This window comes from Xiphophorus maculatus, chromosome 6 (genome assembly GCF_002775205.1).
Source record: "Xiphophorus maculatus strain JP 163 A chromosome 6, X_maculatus-5.0-male, whole genome shotgun sequence".
In the NCBI taxonomy this organism is placed as follows: domain Eukaryota; kingdom Metazoa; phylum Chordata; class Actinopteri; order Cyprinodontiformes; family Poeciliidae; genus Xiphophorus; species Xiphophorus maculatus.
This window is the reverse complement of record NC_036448.1, coordinates 24163894-24191210: the sequence shown is the minus strand read 5'-3', so window position 1 is coordinate 24191210 and position 27317 is coordinate 24163894. Positions and strand designations below refer to the sequence as shown.

Below are 27317 nucleotides of genomic sequence, written 5' to 3'. Positions count from 1 at the left end.
CAAGGAAAGAAGTGAGGAATGCTGGATATTCGGTGAAGTCTTTTCGCTTTGTACCAACAGGCAAATTGGACTGACTGACTGAATGACTAAAGAGAAGAGGCATCACTTCTCTGCAGACGTCTTACAAAATCACTGTTATTGTCACTGTTATGTGGTTTTAGGTCTCACTTTAATTTCTTGTCCATTTACAACAGAACATTTTCTAAACTGGCTCAGAGCAGACAACACTTTTCCTGAAAGAGAGATAAAATGTGAAGTAAGATGCCAGACATTTTTAAAATCTTTAACTTCACTGCTTGTTTGATCTAAACTTAAAGTGAACATTTGCTTTTAAATGCCCTGGTGGCGTAGGGGTTAGTGCGACCAATACTTGGAGCCCTTGAGTCCTCGACGCGGCCGGCCGTCGTGGGTTCGACTCTCGGACTCGACAACATTTTCCCCCCCTCTCCTCCTCCATTTCCTGTCAGCCTACTGTCATATAGGGACACTAGAGCCCACAAAAGACCCCCTGGAGGGTTACCCAAAAAAAATCCTTCCTCTACACATCTAAATCAATCTGCCGTGGTCCATGTTAAAAGTCCGCCTGTTTTTTGGCACTTCATTACCCAAGATGCATCTGTTCATTTTGTAGTTCTAAATTTACGTAGCTGAGCAAGTTGTTTTTCTGTGCTTCTGTGTGGCTCGGTGGCGTGGAAGTGGCATCCGCGGATGGCATCCACCATCAATCCTTCTTTGGTATCGCGTGTATGAAACCTGTGTGCGTTTTTATGATGTAAGTGTGCAGTTTCGTGTCCGATATTTGTGTTTGTGTCGGTTGTTGGCCCAGGAGCTGAGGGCGTCCTCCTGTTTCTCTGGCTGCCAACAATGCAGGCGTTTACCTATAATAGCTCAGGTTATATACTATACTTTGCCAGATATATATTGTTATTGTATTAGTATATGAGGGAATTACCGTTCATTTCATGTGTTCTGACTATTTTTGTCATTTGTATGTTTGTTGCGTTTAACCGTCTGTTCATTTGTGGTGTTGTGCTGCCCTCCAGTGGATTTCTGTGGTGCTGCGGGCCATTTTCGTCCTGTGTCTACTGCAGGGGTCTCGAGTGCCGCAGTCCTGCAGTTTTTAGATGAGCCACAGGTACAAAACACTGGAATGAAATGGCTTAATTACCTCCTCCTTGTGTAGATCAGTTCGCAGTTGCAGGACTGCGGCCCTCGAGGACTGGAGTTTGAGACCCCTGATCTACTGTATGTGTAGATGCTTTTGCTCACATGGCTTATAATATGTACCTTCATTGTTTTTTCTGTTTCAGATAACCACACACACATACAAACACACGCACTCGCACCCAAGTACGGGCACCTCGGTGCTGTATCCACCTCATCATCGGCTGTGACTTCATCTCCCATTTACCTGCTATTCTATCAATAAACCTTCTAATCTGCACCGATGGAGTTGCCCTATTCCTTCTGACCGAGGAAGATTCAATCGATAAGTAATCTGAAATTAGCGCCTATTAGACGCACACAGTCATCTACAGTCCATATAAAGTACAACTGCAATGCTTTGGTCTGAATTCCTTGTTTTTGTAATTCCAGAAGAAGTGGCGGCATAGTTACCTTGAAAAAGTAACTTAGTTACTTTACTGATTTTTTTATTTATTTATTTGAAAATAACGAAGTTAGATTATAAGCTACATTATTAGTTATTTTCAGCAGTTGCCAACAACCACCTGGATAGCTGAAAGTAACTTGTAATATGAATTGCTAGTAAAAAAGGTTAATAAATATTAATTCATAATAGTTAGAATAAGCTTAAAAACAATGTAAATACAGTAAAAAGTTGTTGAAAAGTTATAATTTTCATGTATTAATGTTTGTCTCGTTTTGTTCAAGGAAATTGCGATCTGTGAATCAGCAATCGGCTAGTAAGCCTCTTCTGGCATCGATTGGTAAAGCCTCCATCCTCCACTGAGGGATTTTCGCGCCTTTTTTATTTGCACTTCCTGTTCTTGCCATGCTGATCACAAAGAGACAGCGAGGGATCCTGGAGAATTAGGAGGGAAATTTTAAAATAATCGCCACTGGAAAACAGAATGAGGTATAAAACCTAAGCATATTCATACTATAAATATGCATAAGTATGTTTTGTAATAAAAAATATGTTTTTTTTATTCAATCATTGGTTTATTTGTTCATATTTAAAGTTTTCCTGAACACTTTTGTTAACATTAATCTGTTTTATTTTATTTAAAAGAAATGTAATACATTTTGTTTTATATTTGTGTTAAAGGCTCTCAGTGAACCTTTTTATAAATGTATGGGTTAAACTTGACTACAATCCTTTACTTTTCTGCTTTTTAGCTATTTTCACGGTGTCTGCTGCAAGCAAAGGCGAGATAAAACTGTAACCTTTGGGAATAACCAGCGTCTGCAGATACAAGAGAAAAGTAAAAATATATTTATGTAGGACAGAGAAAGATGCAGTAGTAACCTGACTCAGGCTAATGGCTTCCTATCGTTATGAAACCAAATATGTCCTTGTCTACACTACAGTACCTTTTAACTTTTAGTTTTATCACTAACCTAGTTTTCTGAAAGGGTCTACAGAGTCACATAAATATAACTTTAACACATAGAAATTTGTTACATAGATATAACTTTAACACATAGAAATTTATTACATAGATAGAACTTCAACACATAGAAATTTATTACATAGATAGAACTTTAATACAACAGTTGTGTGCTTAAATATTAAATCAGTTTTTATCTACTGTGAAATTATATTAAAGTGAAAAGATGTCAAGTTTGAATATTTTACCAGTTTTTTAAAGTAGTTTTATAAATGAGTAGTTTTATCTCCTTTGAGGACATCCATGAAATGAAAATAAGTTTGAAACAATTTTCTTACGCGTTTATTTAAGTGAAATGGCAAAAATCATTGCTAAAGCAAAGCAGGGCTCTGTTAGATAGAATAACAGCGCCATCTACTGGATTAATAAAGAAATGGCCAAATCCAATCCAGCTTTATTTATGAAGCACTTTAATTTACCAAAGGGACTAAAGTGCTGTACAGAACAAACAAAAAACATGTAAAACGCAGTTAAATACTTATACTAATGTCTTTGGACAGGAAGTTAAGTATTACCTTGTTTAATATTTAATGTTTTCATCTTTTTTAGAATATATTTATAACCTCATTGGTCAATTTTGGGGGGCTGCACAGTGGTGCAGTTAGTAGCACTGTTGCCTTGCAGCAAGAAGGTCCTGGGTTTGATTCTCAGGGTCTTTCTGCATGGAGTTTGCATGTTCTCCCTGTGCATGCGTAGATTCTCTCCGGGTTCTCCGGGTTCCTCCCACAGTCCAAAAACATGACTGTCAGGTTAATTGGTCTCTCTAAATTCTCCCTAGGTGTGAGTGTGTTTGTTTGTCCTGTCTGTCTCTGGTTTGCCCTGTGACAGACTGGCGACCTGTCCAGGGTGACCCCGCCTCTCGCCCAGAACGTAGCTAGAGAGGCAGCAGCACCTCCCAACCCCACTAGGGTGTTAGAAAATAGATGGATGGAGTTCAGTTTTGTTGCAGCTAAAACAATATCAGTGTTCCTCTTCTCTGCCAGCATCAGAGGTGTGCGGTCTTAAACAAATTAACAATAGCTGCAATAGACATGAAATCAAAATCACACATGAAAAAGTTTGTTCCTGCAATAAGTCATTCATGTGAGATTTTGATTTCATGATTTCGTAATTGATAAGTTGTGTTTTTTCAGCTTTAGTGGATTATAGACAAAGATTTACACACATTTGTAAACGCAGCTAATGTCGTCACTAACAATGACTCATATTTAGAGTTAATCCATCCATTTTCTTTTTATTTCCAGACGTCAAACTGCGGAGATGAAAGGTCCAGGAGTGAAACATCCCCAGATGTTCCTCCTCAACCAGTACTGGAGCGCCACCTGGGGGATAATGGGTTCCTGGGCCAGGAGGGATGGATGGTACTTGAAGTGGGATCTTGGTCAGATCCAGGGATCTCTTCCCAATGGGACTGGAAAACCTTAACATCAAAGATGGATCCTGATGAGATTCCTGAACTACTTCAGTTTACCTTTCAGTTCAGTTCCTTCTTCAATGCAACAGACTAAACCAGAAGCCCAGTTTAGCTCAGACAGAACCTCATCTTACACTAAATGGATTCTCCATGGGGTTAAAGGTCATGGAAATTTGCTGGCCAGTCAAGAACAGGATCTCCATGGACACTGAACCAGATTTGGTACCTTTGGCGGTGTGGGTCGGTACCAAGTCCTGCTGGAAAATAAAACCAGCATCTTCATCCAGTTTGTCAGCAGAGGGAATCGTGAAGCGCTCTAGAATTTTCTGCATAAACTGGACTTCAGGAAACCCAGTGGACCAGAACCAGGAGACAACATGGCACCTCAAGCTTCACTCTGTACTTCAACCAACATGGACGCTGTGCTTCTCCGTTCTTCAGACCCTGATACCCTGATTACAAAATGAAATGCAGAGTTTTCTCTCCTGTGAAGAAAGGACTATGGACCAAACCTCAACAGTTCAGCTCCTTTTCACCTTCGCCAGGTAAGACGATTGATGTCTCTGGGTGGCTTAACACAGGGAATGTGAGATTTGTAGCCCTTGTCTAGCACAAAGCTCTCAGGGCTGCAGTTCTTCCTGCTGCAGATGTACACTTTTTCCTTCCCCTTTCTGTCAATATGCTTGAAGGCTGAACTCTGGCATTGATCAGTTTCTCCAGCAATGACCTTTTGTGGCTCTTTGGGAGCCGTTGACTCTGTGCAGTCAGCAGTTTTCTCCATGATGGTGTAGCCTACTGAGTGAGAGACGTTTAAAGGTGTTCTGAGTTAATTAGCTGATTAGGATGTGATGCCAGAAGTTTCCATTATATTTTTTACAGCTCTATAATCTTCTGAGACACAAAATTTTGGGTTTTTATTATCTATAAGTCATAAACATCAAAATTATAATTTTATATAATATACGAGTTTCACTTTCTGAAATGAGTGAAACTTTTATGCAATATTCTAATTTCTTTAGATGTACTGTGTCTTGGTTCTCCACGATTCTTCAAAACAGAAGGCAGCAGCCATTAGTTTCTATTATCCCTGAAAACCTGAGATCAGTAGAAACTGTTGGTGTGTTTAAATCTTAACTGAAAACTATATTTACTAGGGGTACACTGATTTATCTGCACCGATTTCCTTAATTTTGGGAGATCAGTGATCGGCTGATTTTTACATGTGAAGTCGATCTTATTCACCAATTTTATCTAGCTTGGCAAAGGTCTAAGAATCTACCGCTATTCTCTTTTGCTCTCCAGTGATAAAGGTTTGACTGGCAGACCGGCCCACCATGTTACCCCACTGTTGCCAACTGAACAACTTTCTTGCTATATTGAGCAACATTTCAGACAAAAAAATTATCGGTCAAATCGGAATCGGCAGGTTAAGCTTTTTAAAAGATTGGTGATAAACTGTTTATATTTCACCTCAAATCCATCCTCATTATCTATGTATATTTGTTTTTCTTAGTTTTCAAATTGTATTTTATTTTGGCGGAGAAGCTTTTAGTTTCTTGTTTCCTGTTTCCACGACATATTCTGTGTGTTTGCCTGCTCTCAGTTCGCTCCGAGTTGCCCTGGGGAGAGGTAAGTGTACAGAGCTGCTTTCTGTTTGTGTATTAAAAATATTCAAAATGTCCTAAACAGTATGCTTGCCAAACTCACAATTGTTCCCCAACTGTTTTATGTTTAGCGCAGCACTGTACTGGGTATTTAATTCCCACGTTAGTGACGTTTATTGAAATTACCGTGCCAATGTGGTTGTTATTTTTTTTCTTTTGAGCCCACACTACCCCTCATCCCATGCAGGCCAGCTAGTTTAAATGCGGTTGGGGCAGTCTCGCTTAATATGATTTGATTCAAAGCATGCTACACACAAGCCTTTCTGTTTGCAGTGTGAGATGATGGAATGATCCCCAGACAGACAGAACTCACCCAGCACTTGGCTGGGTGAGTTCTGCACTTGGCTGAGTGAGTTCTGTCTGTCTGCAATCTGACTTCTGTGAGAGAGTATGTTCAAAGAGACTGATTAAAGTTTCCCTCTTCTGCTGCATCAACTGCCTTGTTCAATCGTACCCAGAGAAACACCTCTTGCCACTAGCAAGAGGTGTTTCTCTTGCTAGTGGCACAGTGTTATAAAAGTCGGCCATAGGCATACCTCATTTCTGAAATAGATTTTCATTAATTCTTCCCACTCGTCAACAGTGTTTTAGTCAAATCCATCTCCCCTGAAAATGGGGGGTTCTTTGACATCTGGCTGTAGTACTAGCTTTGCCCCAGTCAAGTTGAGGTAAGTGGGATCACCTTGTGATTGGCTCACACTGCCCTGAGATGGCAGACCCATAGCACTTTTACTTTCACGTTCACTTTTAAGACGGTCCATTATGGACTGTCCAACTTGCTATGCAATGCTTGTAACAAGGTCATTTAGTGGTGGGTCAGAACTAGCTGAATCGTCCGGGACCGCACCATCATGCACAATACTAGAAGATACATTCTCAACTACGCGTGTAGAACAAAAGGCTGGAGAGCCTGCATCGTTAGTGTTTCGAACTGGGGAAAAAAGGCAAAGCCTCAATCATTCTCCCTCTCCCCACAGAGAAGTTAATACCATTCAACGAACATTTATCCTCGTCTGCCTTATTTTTAACACAAGTCATTTTCTTTCTTTTTTTTTACAGTTCTTTACATAAAAACAAATTTATAAAATATTTGTTTTTTGTTGCTGTAACACTATTCCACGTTCGACTCTGTCATACTATTCAGTCTGTATAGACGTGTTAATGTCACAAGCAACCTCAGGTGACCAGCTGACGTTTATCCACTCTTGCTTCCGAAGCAGTGTGGATCTGGGACACGGCCTCCCTCTGTAGCAGTGGTTCTTAACCTGGGTTCGATCGAACCCCAGGGGTTCGATGAGTCGGTCTCAGGGGTTCGGCGGAGCCTCTGCCGCGGAGGTAAAGACACACTTGTGTAAAGTCGTGATGACGCGCCCCGCTTGGCCATCGCTTGCTGCAGAGGATCATGTTACATTGCTCGGCCAATCAGGGCTGCGGGGAATTTAGTGCACGCAGTAACAGCGGCTGTCGTAGTTGTACGTCGGGTGGTTTCTTTCTTAATATTTTAATCCATACTAAATATGTCGAGCAAAAAAAGAAGAAAATGAACAGACTTTGCTCTGAAGACGCACTTGCCAAGGTGAAGCAACGCCTCTCTGAACTGGTCTCCCAAAAACATCAGCAGAAGTCACACTGATTTGCAGGTATGTCATTTGTGCAATACTTTATTCTGGCCCCAAAAAAGTATTTTGTGGATTCAAAATGACAAAAAACTAATTAAATTTGAAATAAAATAAAAAAAATTGTTATTAAAAAAATTGTTATTCTTTGAAAAAATCCGAATTTATTTTTAATTAGTAAAATAGTAAAAAAATATTTTTGGGGGCTGAAATTCTTTTATGGGGCCAAAATATTTTTTGGGGGCCAGAATGAAGTCATACTGTAACTTGCTGTGAGTTCATGGTTTTGTTCTTTGAGCAAGGTGACGTTCATGCATTGCTCATTTTGTGCACCAGTAAAAAAACATATACCTATGTCTTGAATTTGGAAAAAAAATTATTTTATTTATCACTAAAGAAGGGTTTGGTGAATACGCATATGAAACTGATGGGTTCTGTACCTCAAAAAAGGTTAAGAACCACTGATCTGTAGCCTCCCTCATCCGACTCATCTGTTGTATGTACTCTGGGTTGTGTGGAATGGGCAAAAGGAACCAGCAGACGAGGACCCTGGGCTGTATTGCAGCAGTAGGGCAGGTTTATTCTGTTTAAAACAAGAATATTTGCAGCACAGCAGTTCTTTGGGCTCTGGCTTTCCCTCACACACCTCTCCCCAGCGCAGCTCGGTGCAAACTCATACAGGAATGTGTTAAAACCAACCAAAATTCTCTCAGAGGTTCACAAATAATAAAGTAAAATGTCAAGACAATTAAAATAAAACCCGAACAAAAATAATCTGCCCATTAGTTACAATTTTTATAGTTCAAACTGAATTAATAACAAAAAGGATTTTCCATTATAATATGAAAATATACTAAATACATTAATCTAACATCCAGATGACATTTTGAAGCAACTCACATACCTGTTTAAAACAAGAATATTTTCAGCACAGCAGTTCTTGGGCTCTGGCTTTCCCACACACACTTTAACCGATCAAAAGAAGAAAAAAAACACATTGGCATGGTAAACTCAATAAATGTCTCTAACGTGGGAATTAAATACCCAGTACAGTGCTGCGCTAAACATAAAACAGTTGGGGAACAATATATAACAACTTGTGAGTTTGGCAAACATACTTTTTCTTCTTCTTCTTGGATTTATTGGTGGTTGGCAACAAACTTTTACCGCCACTTACTGGTATGGAGTGTGGTTCATATTTATATATATATACACACTGCCTGGCCAAAAAAAAAGTCACCACCTGGATTTAACTAAGCAAATAGGTACAAGCCTCCTATTGGATAAGTTCTGCATAGGCGATTATCTTTCAGCTGGCAACAAGTTATTTAACCCCAGCTGATGCAATGAGTAACTCCTCATTTCTTAAACAACCATGGCAAAAGACACATCCTGTGGTCGCGGAAAAGACTTTAGTCTGTTTAAAAAGGGTCAAATCATTGGCATGCATCAAGCAGAGAAAACATCTAAGGAGATTGCAGAAACTACTAGAATTGGGTTAAGAACTGTGCAACGCATCACTAAAAACTGGAAGGATGGTGGGGAACCATCGTCTTCCAGGAAGAAATGTGGTCGGAAAAAAATCCTGAATGATCGTGATTTATTTATATATGTATATATGAATTTGAATGAATTTATATATATATATATATATATAGTATATATACATTCTTACAAATAATAATAATATATAAAATAAATAAATAAATCCTACCTATACATATATATATATATACAGTACAGACCAAAAGTTTGGACACACCTTTTAATTCAATGAGTTTCCTTTATTTTCATGACTATTGACATTGTAGATTCACACTGAAGGCATCAAAACTATGAATAACACATGTGGAAATATGCACTAAACAAAAAAGTGAAAAACAACTGAAAATACCCCTTATATTCTAGTTTCTTCAAAGTAGCAACCTTTTGCTGTGATTACTGCTTTGCACACACTCTGCATTTTCTTGATGAGCTTCAAGAGGTAGTCACCTGAAATGGTTTTCACTTCATAGGTGTGCCCTGTCAGGTTAATAAGTGGGATTTATTGCCTTATAAATAGTCATGAAAATAAAGAAAACCCATTGAATTAGAAAGGTGTGTCCAAACTTTTGGTCTATATACACACACACGCATACATACTTATACATAACTTTGTATTCTACCCACCTATATCATGCACACATTCACAAACACACCTACTATAATCAAATTCTATGAAATAATTTAGTTTTCTTTAAAAATCGAATAACTATTTGTATGCGTTTACTCCCCAAATTCTTCCTCAAAATATCTAATAAATTAACCTTTTCCTTAATACATTCAAACTCTCTCCTCATGTATCTTTTCTCTCTTTCATATTTATGACATTCTAATATAACATGTTCTATTGTTTCATATTTTCCACAGTAATCACATTTGCCAGTAGTATAATTTTGTATTCTAATAAGTGTATAATTAAGTCCTGTATGTCCAAATCTTAACCTTGTTATCAATCTTTCCTCCTTTCTATTTCGTCTTTCATTTCTTCTCTCTCCTACCATCCTCTGAATTTTATAAAACCGTCTTCCTGTTGTTTCTTCATCCCACCTTTTTTGCCATTTTTTCACCAGTTTTTCTTTAACAATACTCTTTCCCTCAGATTTACTTGTTTTAACTGTAAAACTAATAGGATTTTGAATTGCCCTCTTTGCCATTTTATCTGCCCTCTCGTTTCCTTTTACTCCAGTATGTGCTGGAACCCATATAAATATAACTATCAAACCCATTTTTTGATTTCTGAATAATGTATGAAATATTTCTAATAAAATGTCCATCCTACTATCTGAGTGATTATATTTTAAACTTAATAATGCAGAGCTTGAATCTGAACAAATTACTGTTTTTAATGGTTTTATGTCTTCTACCCATTGTAAAGCTAATAATATTGCCAACATTTCTCCTGTGTAAACTGATAATCCGTCTGTAATTCGTTTTCCTATTTTTATATTGAATTCTGGTACTACAAAAGCAAACTGCTGCTATGTGTCCAAACCTTTGATATTTGAAACACCGAAGTGGTGGAGGGATATAAGGTCTGACCTGAAAACTGAGATATCCTATTTTGATGTTTTGTGGCAACTCTTTTTCTTCAAATTCAATGATAATTGACAAACTTCCTACCTTTTCTCCATTTATTGTTTTTGACAGTCTCTTCAAGTTATTCACTTTTGCACCTACAATTCTTCTCTTAATTTTATCAAGATCTTCATCTAGGGATCCCATAAATCACTCCTCTTATTTTTTTATTTTCTCCCATGATTTTTTTGTCTTACTCATTTCCTATCTCCATTTCCAACCGAACCATTCACATACCAGTTTATGCCCAAATCCGCCTTTTCCAAATCCGATATATTTCTGTGTTTTGTTTTTCCCGCACCACTCAAAGTCCTTCTCGCTCGGTTTTTCTTCATTCATACAAACTTTTTAGGCATTTTGAGTATTTTTAATACACTAACAGAAGGCAGCTCTGTACCCTTACCTCTTCCCAGCGCAGCTAAGGAGGGCAGCGCCAACACACAGGATATGACAGGAAACAGGAAACAAGAAAATAAAAGCTTCTGCGCCAAAATAAAATACAATTCGATAACTAAGAAAAACAAATATACATAGATAATGAGGATGGATTTGAGGTGAAATATAAACAGTTTTACACACTTGCTACATCTTGAATTTTTAAGTTATATTAAATATTTTAAATAATTGTAATACTGAAAGGTTTTAGACCAAGGTGTGAACTGAGTCTTGGCAGTAGAAATGAACGGAAAGTCCCCGCAAAGGAAGATCTGTCTGTCTGTGTCTGTCTGTCTGTCTTCGAATAAAAGTTGTGACAAAATATGGAAATGTTTATGGGGTGTGAATACTTTTGCAACCCACTGTAAATTAGGTAAACAAGTATTGGACCCACTGCTGTTTTTATCTCTTGGTTGTTTAGGTGAGTGATAAAATATTTTTGTCTCATCACTAAGACATGTCTTTTATCTATCAGGTCAGTCGGATTGATGGGCGAGATGAAACCCATCAACCTGCTACCGCTTCTTCTGTTCTTCTCTGGACAAATTCAAGGTAACAGATTAATTATTTTAATGTATTTTTTTTTCAAGCTTACACCAATTTAGTCCAGTTTCTGAAATCAGCTGCCGATGACAGTAATTAAATACCTATTCGCTACAGTAAATAACTCGTAACGGACTGAAATGGGTCAAAGTAAAAAATGAAAAACATTTGATTCAAACAGTTTTTGTTTATATCTAGTGTCTCCTTGAATGTTATGTTGTTACCCGAGACTAGGCCTGTCGCGATGAACGGTAAATCGATTAATCGTACGATAAATTAAAACTATCGATGTCATTTTAATTATCGGCATTATCGTCTCTTCCGGCCTTTTTCTCTTTCTGTTGATGACACCGAATGAAAAAAGGCTCAACTCCGGTGCTCTCCACTGACCCCCCATCCTCATTTTACTTAGTGTAAAGCCCAGCGCACACGAGCTGTCGGCTGATTGTCGGCCCATTTTCAAAACCTGACAGACCACACATTAGCCGACAGAAATCCTAGGTATAACGGTTCGATCAGGTTCGATCCTGCCATGTGGTGTCCAACAATGGGCACAAAATAATGGCTACACGTTCAGTGAACTAATTTTAAAACCAGGCATTAATCAATGCTTTACTACAATCTACCTGCAATGCATGTGGCTAGTGTCAGCGTAAAGTCCTGACTGAATGAAAAGAACAGCTGAAAAGTTACCGGGTTTATCAACTGCGGTAGCAATTTCGCTCCAACTCCTCCCCTTGTCATTTCTATATTCTTTGCATATTGAATAAACATTAATGTTGTTTCCACATATCATCTCCAATGTCCGCTGGACTTCGGGTTGCATCGTGTCAGCTGTTTGCGATTCCCCGATGTAATTTCCCCTCGGAGGAGAATCCACGCTTTCTGATTGGCTGCCTGTCACATTCAACAGGTTGAGTTAAAGCGCCCAGTTGGGGAAAAACCTGATTTAAATCAGAGCGGCAACGACGATCTACCATAACACACCACACAATCTTAGAAAGGCCAACGTTTTAAGATTGTTGTAAGGGGAAAAATAGGAGCAAAAAATCATGTAGTGTGAACTATTGCATCAGGTAGTCGATGTGCCCATCTTCTCTATTTAAATCTAATTATTGCTGAAGGGCAACATAATATACACACTTCATAATCTGCACTCTTTTGGTTGAATGCAGTATTTATTTCCACTTTGGCTTTATGGTGTTTAGGTTTTTTTTCCAAGTGAGTTTTTTGTTAATGGAGACTGAGAATCCATTTTATTTTTGTTTTTGGTTGTTTTGTTTATTTTGTTTATCATTTCCAGTGTTAAATATTCTTTTGAAAATAAAGTGTATCTATCTTTGGCAGGAAATCGCACGGATTATTACGTCATTTCCATTAAATCAGTGTAAAAAGGTCTTCAAACAATATTATTGTTTATTGCAATAATTTTTGAGACAATTAATCGCTGAGCAAAATTTGCTATCGTGACAGGCCTACCCGAGACTTTTGTTTTCATTTGCATCTAATTCTGAAAATTAAAACAAAATGTTCTTACTGTTTCATGATTTTGGACACAATTGGTTGGATTCTGGTTTAAAAATCCAAACCAAAATGAGGGCGTTTCAGTGGCCGAGTCCTTAATAATTTCCTTAATTAGAGTCCGTAATTTGATTTATGAACAAGACTAACAGAAATCAAATCAAATTCAGTTTTATTGTTGTTGTTGTAAATCTTGTTTTTAAACCATTTGAATAACTTTTGTGTGAACCTTTATTCCTGATGCTGCTCTGCATCTACCTGAATTTTCCCTTTGTGGGACAATAAAGGATTGATATTTCTATTTTGTTGGAGATACTGCAGGATGATATTAAACAGGCTGTTGTTGCTTGAAAAACCTTAAATGTGGCTGAAATAAATGAAGAGTGGACCAGAATCCCTCCACAGTGACAGAAAACAGACATGTACAATTATTGCATTGCTTAAGGCCATTTCTTGCCACCAAGGATGACAAAGTAGTTATTATGTTGAGGGGGAATTAAAAGTTTAAACCGGGTCGGGTTTGTTTACAGAACTTTATTATTAAATCATCATTTCACAGCCAAATCATCATTGTCTCACATTAAAATTTATTTCATGAAGCATTAAAGTTTAACTCAAAAAGCAAAAACAGAAAATGTTTTCATATGATTTTTTTTAAGTCAAGTTAATTTAAGTTAATTTGGTTGTTTTCTGTTTTGCCTAAAATTAATTTGTTGTGTTTCAACAGGTCTCACTGAGATGATCCAAAAGTTTCTTCCAACTGGAAAAGAATCAAATATTAGTTTCCCTGTAAAAAAGCTTCCTAGAGATTCTACGGTTTTATGGTTTGATCATTTAAATAGGACCATAGCAACACATTATTCGTATGGAGAAACAAAATTGGAGCAGCTTTTCGATGGAAAAGTGAAGATTGCTGGACCAACAACGCTGAAGTTTCTGAATCCACAGACATCAGACAGTGGATTATATTTCGCAAAGGTGATAGGAGATAAACATAATAATGCAGTGATGTGCTTCAGCGTCACATTTGCAGGTAGGTTTTTCAACATTTAAGTTATGCACATTGTAAAGAACTGCTTAGAAATGTAAACTCCTTACCTGTAATCTGCAGAACAGGGCTGTTAAAGTTAATGTTGCTTAATGTCTTTAAAGCTTCTCTTGATTTGTTTTTGTTTTTCCCCCATAATGTCCATCTGGCTCCATCAGAGCTCTGACAGCATCACACAATTCATAAAACACCGTCTGTCATTTGAACATCTTGACTTTGTAGCTCTTTTGGAAATTTTCATTGCAATTTCCCCAAAACATTGTATAAATACCTGAAGACCTGAATAAGATGCCGACGTTTCCTCTGATGGCTGAATTATGAATATAATCTCATGTATCTGTTTACATCTGACTCTGTCATGATTTTTAATTACTTGTTGCTTGAACAAACTCATTCACATAATTTTAATTTCATTTTTTTATTTAATATTTTTTGACATTAGCTGAATACCAACAAAGATTTGCACATATTTCTAATGGAAACGCAGCAAACGAGGATTTAAGAGCATTTTGGTTCAATCAGCTGGAAATCATATTGTTGCTTAATAAAGCAGCTTCCTGTTCTCTACCAGAGGTTTACAGATCAAATTAGAACTGAGATGTTAATAAACTCTAGACATCTCTAAAAGTTTAAATGTGTTTCTGCTTTTGCACAATTAAATCCAATAAGTATGTTATCAGTAGGACCCTGTAGAACTTGCCTGCATCCTGAGGAGATTATTCAGCCTTTGGCATCAAGTTTGTTGGATCAAGACGACAAATCATGTTGGATATATTCTCTTATATTGTCTTATTTTATCTTTTCAGACCAAAATACGGTTTCCACAGTTGCTGTTCCTGCTGTTTCTCCTGCTGCTATTGCTGTTCCTGCTGCTATTGCTGTTTCTCCTGCTGTTCTTGCCATCATTGCTGCTGTTGGGTTTGGTGCTGTTTAAAGAAGGTAAGTCCATCTATTTAATACAATATAAATATTACCTTCTTCTAACCACTTCCAACCTGTGTAGGTTTGATGTTTAAATTGATCAGTTTTTTATGACAGCATCTTAGAACGGATTTGATCTCAGAGATTTTTGGTTCAGCATTTTCAGTCTTTTCATGTGTGTTTATAGAAACTAGTCCAGCACCTAAAACAAGGTTTATTTTAAGGTTTTTATGTTTGAATTGTAATTAAACACATAAAGTCAGAGTAGTAAACAGCTTCATTAGAGGAAATCAGTCCTTGTTTCACATTTTAAAATCTAAATATTATTAGTCAGTGTATTTTATAACATTAACTAAAGTGGTTTAAATGTGTTGCTTCTCCCTTAGATCTAGAATTGTCCTGATGTAGAAAATCTAGTTAGCAATGCTGCCACTGACTGTTGTTAACTTTAACATTTCTGTTCCCAGAAATGTCAAGACCAGACAGAAGCCGTAGTCTTCTCTGCAAACTCTGGAACAAATTCTCCAATTGTCCAGATCCTTCTACCACCTACCCAAGACAACGGAGATCCTCACAACATCGAGGAAAATGCTGCAGATTCACCTGTTTAAAGCTGCAGAGAAAACCACAGACTGTCACTCTGTGCTGCACTACAGTGCTCTCTCCACAACTTGTGAACAGCAGAATTAGTTTTCCTGTAACTTCAGGTTACAGGTGGGGTGTTGTGGTGGCGCAGAGAAAACCTAAACTATTGCTTCTTGTGTTGAGGATTTAAATTTGAACGTTTTCCTTTGATGTATGCAACGTGCTAGTTCGACGCTATGAAGCTTACCCGAAACAACCTGCACTGTAGATAACCGTCCTCCACAGCGAATAGATGAGATCCGATCTGAACGAGGCTGCTGTTAATTTTAACGTTAATTTAATATTTGGAAGTGTGGCCAACATGGACTGAACGATTTTGTTCACTTCCTCCTTTCCTATTGCTAAAACTACAGACTACAATTCTAAAACAGCGCAGAAAATCGATGTCTTCATTCACAGCGTCTCCTATTCGCTGATTGGCCCTTAGGAAAACCAACTGGAGGGGTTTTTCACAAGCTGAAACTATAATCTCAAGAAAATATAAATAAAATTCAAACATAATTTCTAGTCATTTTTTTTTTCAACTTTGGTAACCTGCTAAGGAAAGACAGAAGTTTATGTAAAACTTGTCTTAAACCAGCTACATTCATGAGTTGGGTCTAAAACCATTTATGATTTAAATATTGTCAGAATGAAATGTAAACATTGTGCAAGTTTGAGTTTAGTAATGTAAATCTAATCTCTAAAGAGACCACAGTTATATAAAATAAAGACTGTTAAATAAACATTAAAAAGAATAATCAAAAACAAAATGACAGACATGATCAGAAACAAGGATCAATAAGGTGTAAAGGAGACCGTGCTGGAAGCGAGATTTTATTTGAGCGGAGTTGGTCAGGAAGAAATGGCCAGTCTAGGAGCGAACTAGATGAAACGAAATTTGAGGTTCGGGTTCATTTGATGGCGACAGTTTCGGACCAACCAGACAATCACGACACGGCGCTCTACAGGTGAAGTGCAGCCTTTCTTAGCTCAACTGTTTTGGCTCCATGCTTTTGCAGTGTTCCTGAAGTGCTCAGTCTTTAGTTTTGTGAAGCCATGTCCAGCTCTGTCTTCTTCTTTTGAGTTTTGTTGGCGGTTGACAAACCAACATTTATCACCACTTACTGGACTAGACAAGCTCGGTCCCCCAAGCATTCGGTAAAAATAAATAAAAACGGGTCTAAATTTTGCCGTCTAGAATTTTTTTTTTTTTTCTGTAGTTATGGGAGCCCGTTTCTGCCACTCTGTTAAAAGAGATAAAATAAATTATCTCATAATAATGAGATAGTATCTCATTTTAATGAGTAACTGGTTCATTCCTTTATCTTATCTTTAAATGAGTGCACTATACACCAAGGCAAGTTTTTTAAGCACTTGTGATTTATTTGGGGGGATGTCAAAATAATGGATTGTTTTTTGTTTACAGAACACAAAATAAATACATTCTGAATAAAGTGTAGAGTCTTTATGATTTGCTGTTGCACTGTAAATAAATTGATTGGCCATAATACTGAGAAACAAATATATGTCAAGAATAATGACAACATTTGTACTCTTTTAAATTAATACCAACTGCAAACAACAGCAGTTGTCACAAATAGTTATGTTAGTAAAAACATTATTAAAACATTGCATTGAAGAAAGACAAATACAGGTGAAGATAGGGAAGGATTATTCTGAGAGTTTGAATAAAGAAAATGGGACAAGGAAGTATAGTAAGTCCGTTATTATTTTCAGTGGTAGTTAATGAAATGTTTAAAGAAGTAGAGGCTGGAATGGGATTTCCATTTTTTGCTGATGATGGAGCAATGAAGGAGCAGAAAGAGGAAGAAATTTAGACTTCCTCAGAGAGCAATGTCAGTTGTAGAGAAATGGTCATATAAATGGGGTTTTAAACTTTCTGTAGAGAAAACTAAAATAATGTTTTTTACAAGGAAAAGAGTTGATGAAAAAATTAACTTAAAATTATATGGTCAGGATTTGGAAAGAGTTAAACAATTTAAATTTCTTGGGATGTGGTTTGATGAAAGAATGATATGGGGTGTGCACATTAACAAAATAATTGATAAATGTAGGAAAGTATTAAATATAATGAGGTGTTTAGTTGGAACAGAGTGGGGAGCTGATAGAAATTCATTAAAAGCAATTTATACGGGGTTAATTAGGTCAGTCTTGGATTATGGATGTATAGTTTATAACTCAGCAGCAGACACAAACCTCCATAAGTTAAATATTATCCAACATCAGGCTTTAAGAATTTGTACTGGTGCTTTTAAAACATCTTCAGCAGCAGCGTTACAGGTTGAAATGGGAGGAATGCCTCTTAAAGTTAGAAGGGATCAAATATTTTTAAACTACTGGTCAAATTTACAGGGACAAAGAAATGATCATCCAACATTAGAGGAGCTTAAACCTGGATGGGAAAAGGAAAAGAAACATTTAAAGAGCTTTGGATGGATAATAAACTCTAAAGTTAATGAAATTCATTTAAATCAGTTAGATATACAGTATGTCAGACAGTTCCATTACCTGCAGTAACACCTTAGATACTTCCTGATGCTGAAGTTGATTTTTCATTATTAGAAAAGAAGAACAAAGATAAACATCACATTATGAATAAATATATAGTACAAGATACTTAAATATTATAACTATATACAAATATACACATATGCTTAAAAAAGTACAGCTAGTAGGGATAGTATTTATTGCGCCACAGTTTCAAATAAAGTTAGGGAAAAGGATTATTGATGGAGTATCGGTGAATACAGGAGAAATACTTGCTTTGTTTTTAGCAGTTCAGTGGGTGGAAAAGGTCAGACCATTAAAATCTATCATTCGCTCAGATTCTAGTTCTTCATTAGTCAGTTTGCAAAATGATCAGTCAGAAAGTAGACCAGATATATTAATTGAAATACAACAAACGCTTTACAGAATCAACATGATGGGGCTAACAGTAAATTTTGGGATGGGCTCCTCCCCTAAACGAAGCAAGCTTCGATACGCGCTTTACGGAAACGCCCCCTCCGTTACTCTACACACGCCTCGAAGCCTCGGCACATCACGTAACATCACTACTTTTCAGTTATTGATTTGTTTACGGACACGCCGTCTGCTGTCAGAGAGCTGCTCCGTACAGTGGATCGTAATTGTGAGTTTAATCACGGAGAGCGACAGGAACTCTGAAGAGCTGACAGCAATAAAGACGAGAAAAGCAGAGAAGCTGGTCAGAGATCTGAGCTGCAGGTTTGTGCCGACAGTGTAAAACTGCGTGTGTGTGTGATAAGTGCGCAGTTGCAAAAACGTGAAAAAAGTCTGAGAACTTATTCGAAACATGTTTCACGGAGCTTTCAGGGTATCCGTAGCTCTCTATATAAAAGTGCTGAACAAGCACGCACGTATTTTGCCGCCTGAGCGGAGCGGCGACAGTACGCAGGGGGAACCGTATCTGATGGGGAAACGCGGATCGACGTAACACCTGAACTGATTTTTACCCTAATGTCTCTGGCGAAAGGGTGTTAGCACGTTGCTAGCATGTACACAAAAGCCGGTTCCGGTTCGGCACCCATAATTCACGCATAGACTCATGGGAGATGGAGTCAATGACATGAATTGGTAGAACGTGGGTAGAAATACAAACAGGCGTAAGTGTTAGTAATGGAAGGCCAATTTAACATAAAATCGGCTTCATCACACATAAATTCCAGATATCTTAATACAGTGGTCCCCAACCCCCCGGTACCAATTGGTACCGGGCCGCGCCAGAAATAATTAAATATTTCCGTTTTATGTATTATTAGAGTTTGAAGGATCTTTTATTTTGAAAATCCTTTAAGCGGATTCTCTCGGTTACGTCTTGAGCGCCAGCATTGAGCCCACCAGCAGCAAAATGAGTAAGAAACAGATCAGATTCTTTGGAAAGTTTCTTTGCGAGCGGAAAAGGCCCAGAGAAGAGACAGGAGGATGGATTTATCCCGGTAGGTGATTCCCACAGTCCAAGCTCTGCATGATATGGTGACCGGATGTTAATGAGGGAATGAAGCTTCAAACTGCTTGTAGAGACCAGGCACCCTGTGCATCAGCAACACTTCCGGTGTCATTGTCTCTCATCCCTCCCAGATGGGACCGTCTGGTTGCAGAGAAATAAGCTCAGGGCTCCCGTTAGCCGTTATCATGAGTTAAAATTTCCACGAAAGTAAAATGTTCGTTTTTGTGGCGCATCTGTATCTTATTTTGAAGGGATATGTAAACGGTAAACGTTACCATAGCGACCATAGTCAGAGAGCGTTAGGGCAGCGGAGTAAAGCTTGTGAGTTTTAGGTCTGGTTCACGGCACGATTTAAGGATTGTGGGCCGATTTTCCAAACCTCTGTGACCACAGAGCCGTTAAACGTCCAACAGGTTCGGTCGGTTCGTGAGTCCAGCCACACGGCAGGACCAACACGCCACAGAACCGATTCCACAAGAAAATCCAGTAAACCCCCAACATACCAAACGTGAATTTAGAATAATCAAACACGGATGACGATGTAGAAACAGCAGGGATAGTTTGGGAGGGGTGCTGGCAGGCACGTCCAGAGGGGGCAGGCGGAGGGGGCATGAGCCCCTGCCCCTTTTATCCTTGATGCCCCTAGTGCCCTTTTTAAGTTTTTTTTTTTTTTTTTTTCAAAATTTATTTATTTATTTCTTTTTAATCTGTATGTCAGAAGGCCTGTTTGTGCCCCTCAGCAATAATATTTAGCTAAATATAATAATTTAGTAAAAATAAACTAGTCTGGCTGCCCTCAGTCTAATAATGACTCTCAGAGCCTCCATGTTGTTCAGACTCCGGGTCCATGGTGAGGAGGCAACGCAGCTCAAAGCCCCGGTACCACCTGGTACCACCTGGTACCACCTGGTACCACCTCCTGACTGTTCGCTCTGCTTCTCCTTAACGTTTCTACCAGGCGGGTTAAAGCCGCTGCTGATGGGATCTGGGCTGGAGGTTCTGGACTGTAAATAGAAGTTACTGCAGAACCTCAAGTGTTAAAGGAAGATTCAGCCCATTTAGAGTCACAAAATAAACGTCAGAGAAAATATTGTAGCAATAATTAGAACCTCAGCAAAAAGCCAAACATGCCACAATTAAATTCATCAAAATGTCTCCAAACCACTGGGGGATTCCAGGTAGATTCCAGGTAGATTCCAGAGATGCACATTGCAGCAGCTGTTCCTCCAGGGCCGGCCCAAGGTAACATGGGGCCTTAGACAGAACCCTCCTCCCCCAGAACCCGTCCTACTAAGAACCTCAGCATCACTAACATGTTTAAATATTGATAAGGTGAATCTGTGAGAGGGAGACCAGGTTTATTGGCAGAGTTTAAAATCAATCACTGATTATTGGTTATTTGCTGTGATGTATTTGTGAACAAACCAACTCAAACACAAAGATTACACCATATTGTAGCCATGGTAACACAACAATCGAACTATCAAGATGGTTCTTTAAACTTTTACAAAGTAAACGTCCTAATTAAATCCTAAATGTAACATTTTTTTCTCAGCTGAATGTATTAAATAAAATGTAATAACATTGTCATTCTCTATAAATGATGTTACAGGTTTAGATCTATGATCTGTGTTACAATTAAACCATTTCTAGGGGCCCCTGAATGTCTGGAGGCTCCTGAGTGTCTGGAGGCCCCTGAGTGTCTGGAGGCCCCTGAATGTCTGGAGGCCCCTGAATGTCTGGAGGCCCCTGAGTGTCTGGAGGCCCCTGAATGTCTGGAGGCCCCTGAATGTCTGGAGGCATTCCAGACACTCGGGGGGCCTCCAGACATTCCTGGGTGCTGGTTCCCATCTCCAGCTAATGTTGCGGGCGAGAGGCGGGGTACGCTGGACAGGTCGCCAGTCTGTCGCAGTAAATGGCACATCTTTAAAATAAAATCAGTCAAATTGATATTACAGATAACTGGAGCTGTTAATGTGACTAGTCAAAATTCCCTTTAAGATGTCTCCAGAGGAAGGGAAAAAAGGTAAATTAAATGTGGTTTAACTCATTAATTCAAATTCTTCAGAGTACTTGTAAAAAAAACCAAACTTGCATAACAAATTTCACCATCACAAATTTTGCTGGATGATAAACAGTTCCAGAAATTACTATAATAAACGACAATATTGTCATTTTAACACCATTTTCAAGTGATATAATAATGACATATAAAAGCAAGTACACATTCAAGATAAAAAAAAAAAACTTTGCTTTTTCATGAACATTTAACACAGGAAATGGAAAACATTTTAAACTTCCAAAGGAAGTAAACAAAACAACAATAACTAAAACAGATTATAAAGTCTTTATAAGCAACATTGGATTTAAAGTAAATATAAATCATTCAGCTTAGACAGGAAAACGAGCAAAAGAACATGTTAAGACTTTTATGAAAAAACAGAAACTCAGATTAACTACTGCATTTAAATGCCATACTTTCAACAACATTAAAACAATTGTTGTCCAAATTGAAAATGTTCAAGCTCATTTCAATTTATTGTGTGATTAATTGATTCAGCTTATAAACATACAGCAATACTCCTGATGACATTTAGAACTGGATCCAGTTGTTTGTGCCGCAATTCATCCTCTCACTAAGATCCACATAAAAAGGTTTCTTGTAAATAAAGAATACCACAGTTTTTGCAATGGTTTATTAACAACAGATGTCTTGCTCTATGGCCTCCTGTTGGTTGTAGGATACAACAAACATTACCGTAATTGATCTACACAGGGTACACTGAGATATCTTGAAAGGCGTTTTCCGTCAAAATCAATTGAAGATCATTTTAAATGTTCATCTTACTAGTCAGAATGTAAATGCAGATATCTTAAATGACCATTCAGGATAGTCAAAAATATTAGCTGTGTCCAGTTAATATTAGTTTTTATATATATCTGGACTATACAGACGAACTTATTTTGTACTACGCGGTCTGCCATACCTGAGTCTCTAGCTTGTCTCCAGACCTCACGTTGACAAACTACATCCATTCAAAACACCGGAGGTACCGGTCAGTTTTGATCCAGTAAGACGACAAAAGTACGGTGAGTATTTGGTTAAATCGGGAAATACCGGTGGCCCTGTGTTAGACTATTTATAAATATGTTTGTTTTTGGTCCGTTGTGATTATTACAGTGCCAGGAAGGTTATGCCGAAGATGCCCCGTAGCGGGAACAAGCGGCTAACTCAAAACAAAGTTTGAGTCCTTAAGATGCCGTTTCCTCGTTTTATGCAATCGTGGAGAGAAATCCGTTCGCAAGAATTGCAGAAATCGTGGGTCGTAGGGTTTGCACCTATAGAAAAACCGACTGTTGTCAAGTTAGCAGTTAGCCTCTGTAGCTAACTGACGGTATGCCTTTTAAACATACCGTGTTTGGCAAAAAAAACAACAAAAGACGCCACCTACCGGTAGATGACATTATGACTCCATGCTTAATTCTCTGAGTAAAATGAGTAGATCATTTTAAATGACCTACTCATTTATCTGAGTGAGTTGTTTAGGTGAATGATCAAATATTTATGTCTTTTAATCTATCAGGAGAGTCAGATTTCCATGGGTCAAGATGAAATGCATCAGTCTGCTGCTGTTTCTGGCTCTGCTGTTCTTCTCTGGACGAATCCAAGGTAACAGATGAATTACTTATAATGTGTTTTTTTAAGCTGGCAATAGTTCCGTTTCTGAAATCAGCTGTCTCTACACAGCAATTAGATACTTTTGTGTGGTTTATACAGTGAGTAACTTAGAACGGAGAGAAATGGGTCGAAAGTAATAAATTAAAGACAGCTTTTCTTTCCAACTAGTGTCTCCTTGAACATTATGTTGTTACCTGAGCCTTTGGGTTTTCATTTATACCTATTTTTGAAAATTAAACCAAAATGTGTTTAATGAATTTGAACTCGATTATCTTGATTCTAATTTTTAAAAGTAAATTAGGTTGTTTGAGTGGCCGAGTCCTTAAATTTGATTTGATTTCTTAGTCTTGTACAGCATGTTATTATTATTATTATTATAGTAAATCTTGTTTTTATACATTCTTTTTAACTCTTAAGAACTTTTTTGTAAATGTGATGCTGCTGTTACACCTGAATTTGTCCTTTGTAGGAGAATAAAGACTTACAAAGGTTTATATAACCTTTGTAAGTTGCATAAACCTACAATCTTGTCTGCGATTCTGCATCACATTATTAAACAGGCAGTTAATGCTCAAAAAAACCTTAAATGTGGCCAAATTAGACCAAGAGAGGACAAAAATCCCTTCAGAGTGATGGAAAACAGACGTCACCAAATTATTGCAAATGCTTAATGGCATTTCTTGCCACTAAAGATGACACAACTAGTTATTATGTTAAGGAGAATTACTATTTTAAACCGAGTCAGGTTTGTTTTCAGGACTTTGTTGTTATTAAATCAAATTATCATTTCACAGCCAGGCTTCTTTTTGTCTGACAATAAAATTAATGTTATGAACTGAAACATTAAAGTTTGACTGAAAAAGTAAAAACAGAACAAATCTGGTGTTTTAAACATTGTGTTTTCTGTTTTGCCTAAAATTAATTGGTTGTGTTTCAACAGGTTCCACTGAGATTCTGCCAACTGGAAAAGAATCAGATATTAGTTTCCCTGTAGAAAAGCTTTCTGAAAATTGCACGGTTTTATGGCTTGATCATTTAAATAAGACCATTGGAACATGTGACCCGATTGGAAAAACAAAATTGGAGCAGCGTTTCAAAGGAAAAGTGAGGATTTCTGGACCAACAACACTGAAGTTTCTGAGCCCACAGACATCAGACAGTGGATTATATTCTGCAAAGGTGATAGGAGATAAACATAATGATATAGTGATCCCCTTCAACATCAGATTCCAAGGTAGGTTTTTCAACATTTAAGGTATCCACATTGTAAAGAACTGCTTAGAAATGAAAACTTAAGTACCTGTAATCTGTAGAACCGCGCTGTTAGACTTCACTTTGCTCTAATGTCTCTCATCTGTTCTTCCTCATCAGATCCAGTGTCTCCAGTCGGGCTGAAGGTCATTTCAGAATCCTCCTGTAAAGCAACCTGCAGTACAGACGACGATGAGATCAACTGCATTTTCGAGTGTGATGATAAATCCTGCCGTCTGGTGGGAGGAGAGGGGTCAAAGGTCACTAAATCTGGGGCTACCCTCAGTCTCTACCAGTCAAATGGATCAATCATCTGTAACCATAGCAACCAGGTCAACTGGACCCAAAACAAGACAGAGATCCAGCCCTGTTTGAGATCTGAAGGTAAGACTGAGTAGTAAAGAGAGTTTTGGTTTAAACCATCTGGAAAACATGTTGTTGCTTAGCAACATCAGGAAGTAAAGCAGCTTCCTGTTCATCACCAGAAGTTTACACATCAAATTAGAACTGGGATGTTAAACTCCAGACGTCTCCAAATGTTTAGATGTGTTTCTGATTTAGCATAACTGTATCCAATAAGTAGTTTTTTTATCAGAGCTCAGTAAAACTTGTCTGATTTCTTAGAGTCGTCGTCTAGAATCAAAATAAATCATATTGAATCCATTATTTTATACTCTCTTGTTTTCTCTTTTTTAGGGTCCACAAAGCAAACTGCTCTTATTGCTGGGGTCACTGGTCTAGTTGTAGCTGCCATCATTGGTGTGTGCTACTGTAAGAAGGTAAGTCCATCTATGTAATGCATCATAAATATTGCCTCATTCTAACTAATTTCAGTCTGTGTAGGTTTGATGTTTAGGGTGAACTTTGTTCCACTTTGTATTCTACGTTAAAATGAGAGTTCAGTTCACTTGCTCCTGTTACTGCCTTAATATGTAATTATTTGATTTCTCTTGGTTTTGCATTTCATGTATTTGGTCTTGTATTTTGGATTTGTTGCATCTTTTATGCTGCTGTCTTGGCTAAGTCACTCTTAGAAAAGACGTTGTTAATGTCAACGAGTAAATTTTATTCTTGACAACATAAAGGATACATACATACATACATACATACTGTACATAGTTATTTGTTTTTGCTGTTCACCTATCTATATTTAACAGCATCTTATAACAGATCTGATCTCAGAGATGTTTGGTTCAGCGTTTTCAGTTTTTCATGTGTGTTTATAGAAACTAGTCCATCACCATAAAACAAGGTTTATTTTAAGGTTTTTATGTTCCAACCAGCATGGAGTCATAATGTCATCTACTGGGTTAGCAAACGGTTTCATTAAAGGAAACCACAGTCTTTGATTCACAATTTAAACATTTAAAGATTAGTCAAAAAGTTTTTGTGTATTTTAAAACATGGACTGAAGTGGTTTAAATGTGTTGCTTCTCTCTCAGAACTGGAAGCATTCTACCGTAGAATAGTAATGCTAATCAATAACTGACTGATTTTAACTTTGACATTTCTGTCCCCAGAGGAATCTCGCATGTTTTGGAGAGCAATCGAACTCGCAGGTGCTTTAACCTCAGCAAGTCAACGGAGACCCCTGCATCATTCCTGAGTCTGACGACCTAATGGAGGAAAACACTGAAGAGTCACCTGTTTAAAAACACGGACCGTCTCTCTGTGCTGCTTCACAGGCCCCTGACCAAAGCTTATAAACGCCAGAAATAGTTTTCCTGTAACTTCAGGTTACAGGCGGTGCATACAAACACATGGTTGATGGAGCTAGTTCTCTCGTCTTGGCTCTGATTGGTTGTTTCTTATGGAGTATTTTTGATGATGGCAGTAGGACTAGGGATGGGAATTGTTTACAAACTCAGTATTCAAGTCCAATTTTTGGGACCAAATCATGATGTACGAGTCAGATCAATTATTCATAATGATTTCTGCTTTAATTGATCAGTGTGCCTCATTCAGTCCGCTTTGCAGCCTAGAATGACAAACGGAGATGAAGGGAATTCATTTTAATCAATAATCTATACTTGGACTGAATTATTCTTTCTGCGTTTTTTGTTTTTATGAAACTGTCACTGGAAGTGCCACATGTTTATGTACAGAACTGCCTCCATTTACAACGACGTTGCAATTTCTATGGTGCGTTTTTTAGCCATTTCACAATGTTTGTAATTATTTAGCAAAGAGGCATAAAAAAATTTACATAATTTCTCACTGTGTTTGATAAACATTCAGTATTTGCACCGGACAGAGAAAACAAATTAGCCTGGTAAAGATCAGCCCCTTTTCCTAAAGCCATTCTCTTTGTACAATCGTTACTGAGAAACGATTGCTTTCTGTGTTCAGGTTTTAAATTTTAATGTTTCCCCGTGATGTAAATGACACCAGTTCGACTATGAAGCTTACCGGAAATAACTTGCACTGTAAACAACCGTCCTACATTGTGAAGAGAGAAGAGCCGATCTGAACGAGCCTGTTGTTAATTTAATGCCCAACGCCTACATAGGACCACACAGAGGAACCAGATATGCTTGATATTCTTTCATAAATTGTCTGTTGGAACAGAGTAAGAGTTTCATAAAGGCTTACCAAGCACTTTTTAACCCAAACTGCACCAGACGACAGATGAGCATTTTTTAAGTGTTTGCACATAAGCTCAAAGTTGTTGAAAAATATTTATCTACAGAGCCAGTTGTGCCTTTTGGGATAATGTGAATGTATTACCTACTGTGCAATTTGAAAATGACTATTTTTCTTAACTACTGTTTGGCCAGAGACCTTGACCTGTAAATGTAAATGGTGCTCAGTGGCCATTACCTCTGTTCAAGATATGCATTAAATTTTGTAACCAACGGTG

General features: G+C 37.8%; 1 protein-coding gene and 1 long non-coding RNA gene across 5 annotated transcripts; both read left to right on the top strand.

Moving 5' to 3' along the window:
• The first annotated feature begins 615 nt into the window (after positions 1-615).
• Positions 616-16994, top strand: LOC111608945. Of its 3 annotated transcripts, none has more exons than XR_002752919.1 (8): positions 616-772; positions 1044-1135; positions 1311-2098; positions 3878-4592; positions 11355-11431; positions 13671-13976; positions 14798-14930; positions 15380-16994. It is a non-coding gene; the product is annotated as an uncharacterized LOC111608945 (long non-coding RNA). The 3 variants fall into 3 exon arrangements; XR_002752918.1 differs by lacking the exon at positions 1044-1135 and having other exon boundaries at positions 620-772; positions 1311-1493; positions 1894-2098; XR_002752917.1 differs by lacking the exon at positions 1044-1135 and having other exon boundaries at positions 618-772.
• A 2499-nt stretch (positions 16995-19493) lies between these two features.
• LOC111608943 lies at positions 19494-27313 on the top strand. Of its 2 annotated transcripts, none has more exons than XM_023335568.1 (6): positions 19494-19516; positions 23112-23197; positions 24147-24440; positions 24578-24841; positions 25154-25236; positions 25978-27313. In XM_023335568.1, the coding sequence occupies exons 1-6, from the start codon at positions 19503-19505 to the stop codon at positions 26023-26025; spliced, it is 789 nt and encodes a 262-aa protein (XP_023191336.1). In that variant the 5' UTR covers positions 19494-19502; the 3' UTR covers positions 26026-27313. The 2 variants fall into 2 exon arrangements, with proteins under 2 accessions (XP_023191336.1, XP_023191337.1); XM_023335569.1 differs by lacking the exon at positions 19494-19516 and adding an exon at positions 22533-22617.
• Positions 27314-27317: the final 4 nt, after the last annotated feature.